General features: G+C 48.8%; 1 protein-coding gene across 2 annotated transcripts; it reads right to left on the reverse strand.

Annotated features, from left to right (window-relative positions):
* Positions 1-2,285: 2,285 nt before the first annotated feature.
* LOC100283380 (elongation factor 1-delta 1) lies at positions 2,286-5,084 on the reverse strand. 2 transcript variants are annotated; one of them, NM_001156281.2, is made up of 8 exons: positions 4,760-4,945; positions 4,103-4,216; positions 3,907-4,023; positions 3,746-3,830; positions 3,380-3,503; positions 3,134-3,247; positions 2,871-3,032; positions 2,286-2,698 (listed from the first exon to the last, which is right to left on the reverse strand). In NM_001156281.2, coding segments are annotated over exons 2-8 (690 nt in total). In that variant the 5' UTR covers positions 4,189-4,216; positions 4,760-4,945; the 3' UTR covers positions 2,286-2,696. The 2 variants fall into 2 exon arrangements, with proteins under 2 accessions (NP_001149753.1, XP_008655010.1); XM_008656788.4 differs by having other exon boundaries at positions 2,336-2,698; positions 4,103-4,188; positions 4,760-5,084.
* Between the last annotated feature and the right edge of the window lie 1,830 nt (positions 5,085-6,914).

The raw sequence follows: 6,914 nt of genomic DNA on the forward strand, positions 1-6,914 counted from the left end.
TCCTTAGCCACGGCCAATGGTTTTTTCCCGTGGCGGTCAACAGCCACAATAGCGTCGTCTCTAGGGTAACCACCGTATGGCAAACGGTTTAACTCGAAGATCCGATTCAAGCGAACATTGGATCCATGAATATCCCAACTCCGCAGACTCTCCGTCCTCGGCGCATACCGCCCCACAATCCTCACAGCCCCATCCTCCACTTCACGAATGCGGCTGGGTCTCGGCCGCGCAGATCCAAAGCGAAGGCCGGACTTTGCACTAGCTGCTGGCCCAAAGTAGGCATCTGGCGAGGGCATACTTCACCAAGCTCCCATCCATGCGCCAGGGGCCACACTCCATAACCAATGAATTCCTCAACCAAATCACGCCCGCTGCTCATGCGGGCAGCACACCAGAGGGCCACTTCGTCCTCATCATCCTCCGCCACCTCAAATGGTGGGAATGCCACATAACAGTGGGAGCACATTACGGCCGCGAGGAGCCCTGGGAGGTCTTCGACTTCGCTTCCCGAAACATAAAACCAATAATCCCACCAGTTGCCCCACTTGTTGCGAGCACAGGGAACTAATTCCACAACTTCCACTGAAGTCTTTCTGGTCCTCGTCGTGAAGGTGCACGATCCAAACTGTGCAATCTCACTCCCAATCTTTCTCTTTTGCCAGTGTAGACAGTAATTCTTGGCGAAGACCTCTACAGAAGGCTGGCTGTCGTACGAAGTCACCGCCCAGACATACTTCGCCAGGGCCACCACGGCGTTAGATGTCAACTGGTGGACCTGGACCTCAAACCTCTGCAGGACCTCCGCCACGAAACGATGCGCAGGGAGGCGAAGGACGGCGATGAAGAACGCCTCAAACACGACTAACTCGCCCTCAGGCTCGGGAATCTCTTCTGCCCCCGGGACGCGCCCAACATCGTTCCCAAAATACCTCAACTGCTGCATATCCTGCACGCGAACCGAGGAAATCCTCGAAAACTCGAACTCCACCGTGTGGCCCGGCTGTAACTCCATCATCGCCACATTGCTCAAGGTATCTTCGGACGACGAATCTACCGGTGACGCATTTGCAGCAGATGAGGAAGAAGACGACATCGCTACGTACCGTCGGCGGCGGCGGCACGTGGTTTGCTTGACGCGGGCCAGATCTCCGATGCAGAGGAACAAGGAGGGCAGGCGAGCGAGAGAGCAGTTTCAAAAGCTTAGGGTTTTCCGGCACGCGCAAAGGTAAGAGTCAGCCCGAGCCGCGCCGTCCTTTTTATACACACGGCGCGGCGCTTCGAGAAACCCGCAGTCCAACAGTGCCACGTCCATCAAAGATCACCTCAAAAACCCCGCGGGACCACTTCGAGCGAGGGCAGCGTCTCCACCATCTAGCGACGTCTTTGGCACCAGATGACTCAGTCGAACTGGTCCCTCAGAGGACAAATGTTGGGGCGAAGGCGAAGGCGAAGACGCTACCCTTCGCGCGAAGCCTTCGTCACCTCGCTACTCCAACGAAGGCGCGATGATCGGCGCAGTTGCCCTTCGTCCTCTTCATTGCAAGACGAAGGCAAGACTCCGACGAAGTCTGCTAGTCATGCGTCCTCATCTCGCCCGGAGGCCCGCGTGGAATTCGGCCCACTGTAACGGGCTCCGCGTGGACAAGCATGTTACGAGCCTCATCTGTAATAGCTTTTTTGTAATGACGGTCTGCAACCTCCCTTTATGAGTATTTTGGGGATAGTCCAGGTACCCGAGGACATACACGTTCTTGCCTTGGGACGTTGGACACTCGGGTACCTATAAATACCCTCGTACAGTGTCCTTAGAGGCCGGATTAATGGAGCAATTGTTGTCCCTCGTTGAACTTTACAAACACTCACTCCACTTCCCCGTTTACAAACACTCACTCCACTTCCCCGTTGGATCTACTTGTTCACCTAAACGGGTACCAACAGAGTTCTTTTGTCCAGCAGATTGATGGGGTTTTTAGACGTTGGTTTCTGATTCACACATTCGTCATGGAGGCTTGGGCGATCAGGAAGCTTGCCGTCATGGAGGCTTGGGCGATCAGAAAGCTTGCATGAGCATACGACATGGGAGATGCTTTTTTCTAACCAGCTTTTTCAGAGAATTTAACTATAAAAAATCTAGCGTACGTGTGGAAAAAGATAAATATGTTCAATATAGAAAGTGATGAATTTCTACTATTATAAGGACTTGTTTGATTATGTGTTTATGTTGATTTTAGATGCTCTTTACTAAATCTATTTTTATAGTACCTACCTGAAAAAGCTCAACGTTTGACATTCTGTGGCAGATTTTGATAGGCATAAGCTAAAAAAAGCTGAAATAAACAGAACCGAACATGCTCCAGAGTGATACACCTCCAACCAGCCAGACCAAGGCATTATGCATCCGATCACACAAGAATTACTATCTTCCAACAGCTTATTTAAAGTATTGTCTAAATATAGTTATCTTCTATTCCAGCCATCCAGGTTTCTCGCTAGCTAAAGATAGAAAACGTAAATAGCTCTCCAGGGTGCAAACAAGATATAGAAAAGTTGTTGAGATTAAAAAGATATAGAAAGTGCTTTTTATGTAAATGACTCCAAATGATAATTTAGAAAAACTCTTGAAGATGCTCATGGAAAATTATAAATTAGGCTGGTACAGTGCCCACCAACCACCATTGCCACCATCACAAGGAAATTTCTGCAACACAACAGGATTGACCAAAAGTTATCAACACATTGAGAGCAGAAAAGTTTACAACTGGACAACCCAGTATAATGAGTAGGTTGCATGACAGACCAATATAATGAGTAGGTTGCATGGTCCTAGTTATGCTACTGCAGCTGTAAGGATTAAGTGATGAATGACTTACAGATCTTGTTGAAGGCGACAATGTCGCAGCTCTGGACGTATTCGCTCACTGGCTCAGCGCAGAGATGGTCCTCGATGAGAGTGTCAACAGAGACAAGGTCATCGACAATGGTCATCATGATTTGCAGCTTCTTGATGCCATATCCAACTGGGACAAGCTTGGCTGCAAAGGGCAGTAAATGTTCGCATCAGAAACATAACTAAATGGTCAAACAAATGTGTGATTCACAAAATTCTGTGTGTGTGAAAACTGAGGTAATATACATGCGCCCCAAAGCAGTCCTTCCATCTGGACACTCCTAACAGCTTCCTCGAGCTTGGCCATGTCAGTCTCATCGTCCCATGGCTTCACATCAAGTAAAACTGACGATTTCCCAGCTGACAAGGTATGGAAAGGTTAGAACCATGCTTTAAAGCTTTTGGGTATGAAACAAAGCCTCAACAACAATATAGCAATAGCAAGGGTGTGTGATTGAGAGAATAAAACAGAAACTATGCACACTGACATACATTCTTTCTTCTTGCCAGAAGCCTTGGCAGCCGCAGCACGTTCTTCAGCAGCCTTCTTCTCCTCTTCAGTCTCCTCGCCAAAAAGGTCAACATCATCATCGTCATCCTCGTCAGCAGCTGGGGCCTGTGGTTATTAGAAATGCACTTCAGTGACTAAACTGGGTAAGTCAGAGATTCATATCTCAGATATTGAACCACATGGTTGATAGCTTTAGTAAACAATAATAATTCAAGTCAGCAATCATCACAAACAAATTATGTGAACATATTAAACGACTAACAATTTTCAGCCGAAAATCACAAAGAATGGGCGCAACACTTCAGTTCATTTAGTTTTCACCCAAAATAAGAGTTAAGAATTTATACCTGTCCATCAGCAACATCAAGAATTGAAGCTGAAGGAACCGCTGATGGCTCAACCTTAACACCTAGGCCCTCTGCGGTAACTCCACTGAAATAGTATGGATTATTAGCACACTCACTGCTAACGGGATACCTAGGAAACATAAAGGCCAAGAAGGGCATACCTCAGCCTCAGGAGTGCATCAATGTGATTAAACCACCTTGCTACATTGATATACTTGGATGAGGGATCAGCCAAAAATGAAGAGTAGACAGCCAGGTCATCCTTGGAAGCTTGGTAGCTAGAGAAACATTAATGCAGCATAAGTTCAGTAGAAATGTTATGACCATTGTGCAAATAGAGTAGCTCCAATCACATACCCAGTGATGTAGCTGCGAGTGAGAAGGTACTCATCAAGCTTTTTCAGCCCTGCCTCGGCGTTGACATTTGCAAAAGAAACGGCCATCTGCCCTCAAGAAAGATTAGCAAGTAATCTGACGGCACATATGAGTATTGTTAGGACTTGAAATGTCAAATCATGACAATAGTTAAATAAAGAGAGAGAGAGAGAACAATACTGCCGCTAGTACTGTAAAACAGAATCATTAACAACTACAAAGATATTAGATTAACAAGCACCCTGAACCAAAATCTAAACCAAAGCTATGTTTCTGAAATGTCATAGCTTAACTCAGACTCAGACCTTAAGTAAACTTTATGGGCACCCCGACAACATATCACAGCAACAAGATTCTTAAAATCATGAGACAGTCACTGTTCACCAAAACGGTCATTTAGCCCCTCTACACACGGTTTAAACCAAACAGCACTAAGCGCACGTTTCAGCGCGCTGAAGCGCTAAGAAGACGGGTAACGCGTCGCTGTGGGGCATAAGCGCTCCCAAAGCGGCGCGACCGCCTTGGTCGAGTAGCGGCTGCTGGCTCCTGCCCTCAGACCGCGCACGGCGCAGCCGCCGGGGCCGGGCGCCGTTGACGATCCACCGGAGGCGGGAGGAGACAGAGAGAGGGGGTACGCACGTAGGGTCACCGGCCGGTGTGCGGTGGACCGGAGGCGGGGGCGTGATGCGACTGGCGAGAGGCGGGAGGGGAAACCGCTGATGCCGTCACTGAGAGCCCGAGCGCGAGGAAGGGAGGCAGCGGAAGATGGATCGCCGGCGCTGCGAAGAAGATGGAGATGGAGATCAGGAGATGGGAGGATGAAGAAATGGCGGCGGCTGTGTGCCTTCGCTGGGACAAATATGGATTTATATCATTATGAAAACAGGGCTTTTGGGTAGTAGCTCTGGACCTCTGGTTAATTGTTCTGTTGGTGGGCTTTCCTGTGTGCTGGCTCTCTGAATCAGGGGGTCGGTCTACGAGGTCGTCTGACAGTTTGCTTCATGCTTCTGACTGCAAAACTTTAGTTTCGACGAACAATAATATATTTTTGTTATAAAAGTAATAGAAATGAAGTTCTCCTCGTGTCAAAAAAAATGAAAACCAGACTTCGACCAAATGACATCAGGTGAACACGCTTCGCTATTACATCATTCTTAAACATTTTTTTATAGATAAAATGCTATTTAGGAGGTTATTTGAAACATAAAACTATTTTACTGCAACGTTAGTTCTTGATCAGACACTTTTGCCCCTGGATGAAAATAGCCGCTCAGCTCGCTCGTAACAGCCTGTCCGCAGCTAAAAAAAAGGTTGTCCGCCTACGCTCAGCCCTTGGACAAATGTGCAGGCCGTTATTAAAATATTCTCAAACACTGTCTAAAATCAAGTATATCATGTACTGAGAGCCACACACTCGGTACACACAATTTCTTCGGTTCCAAATGACAACTATATTCTTTGAGCAGTAACATGTCATGTGATGACAAATATCATGCCAACATTTCAAGTTCATTCATAGCCATTACCATCAAACACAGATTACATAGGCAGTCTCTTGCACCATATAGTTGGAACTAGTTATTAAAAAACATATATATACTACTATATTAAGGCTGTAAGGGTAGTCTGCCTCCACCTCATTCTGCCTTCAGCCAATCTGCATCGTCCATCTATATGCGTCAAATCATCACCGTCCGTCTCGTCGCCTCCGCTTCAAGCCTCCTCCATCCCTCGATCGCAACTGCTCCTCTCTCCGCTCCCCTCTTCCTCGACAGCTAGATCCTCCATCAGGCTTCATTCGCGCCGTCGTCGGCAACGGCTCCGGCCTTCCCACGCCGCCGTCCATCCTCCCCCCGACTCTCCTCCCCACACCGCCGCCGCTCCCACCACCCGCAAAAACACCACGCACACGGGCGCGAGCGCGGAGACCGACCACCATGACACCACCTCCTCCTCCGATTGCCTCTGGCCTCGCCATCCCTCTGTCCTCGACTTCCCTCCGTCCTCCCGGTCTCCAGCCTCCCGGATCGGAAGCTCCACGTGGCGTGACAGCTCGTCTCTGTCGTCTATGGTGGCGGCAGAGGTGTACTCGCCGACCGCGGCGGCGACGGCGCAGCAGCAGCGGGAGAAGGCGGCGTCGCAGGTGTGGCGGGCGGTGGTGGGGTGGATCGGCTTCCTTGTTCAGGTTCTGCTTTCCAGCTCTTATCCTTCGTCGGCGTCCGGTACCCGCTCCTCTCCGGGCCCGCGGCCTCGAACCCGTCGCCGGAGGTGGCCTTCATGCCGCTCCGCTCCGAGATCCCAACTGACGCGGCACCTGCCCCGACACCTGCGCCTGAGCCCATGGGCCACCTCACGGTACGGAGCTTCGATTTTTTATTCGATTCGGTTGAGCTTTTGAGATGTCCGGGGTGGGGAAACGGCGCCTTTGTGAAGTAGGAGTAGAAGGGTTTCAATCAAATAGTATTTGGACTTGGATGTGCTGATCAAATTGGATTATGCTTCGGTATTTGGGGATGATTGGGATTAGTTGGAGTGACTGATTTAAGGCTAACGGAGGTTTGGTGGTTTAGTTCAGGTAGTATTGTTGATTTTTGGTTATAGAATAATTAGTATTTGGACTATATAGCAGTCCTTCCCCGATGAGTTGGTTAATAGCATGGGCAATTAGTTGCCCTACAATTGCAAAATAAGGCCTTGATCATTTTAGTAGTACATACTTACGGTTGCATTATCATCTCCTCTCCAAACTGGTGGTGATATGTTTCCGGTGGCCTTCAAGTGAAGCTTTGGGACA

The sequence above is a fragment of the Zea mays genome, chromosome 8, assembly GCF_902167145.1.
Source record: "Zea mays cultivar B73 chromosome 8, Zm-B73-REFERENCE-NAM-5.0, whole genome shotgun sequence".
NCBI classification, from domain to species: domain Eukaryota; kingdom Viridiplantae; phylum Streptophyta; class Magnoliopsida; order Poales; family Poaceae; genus Zea; species Zea mays.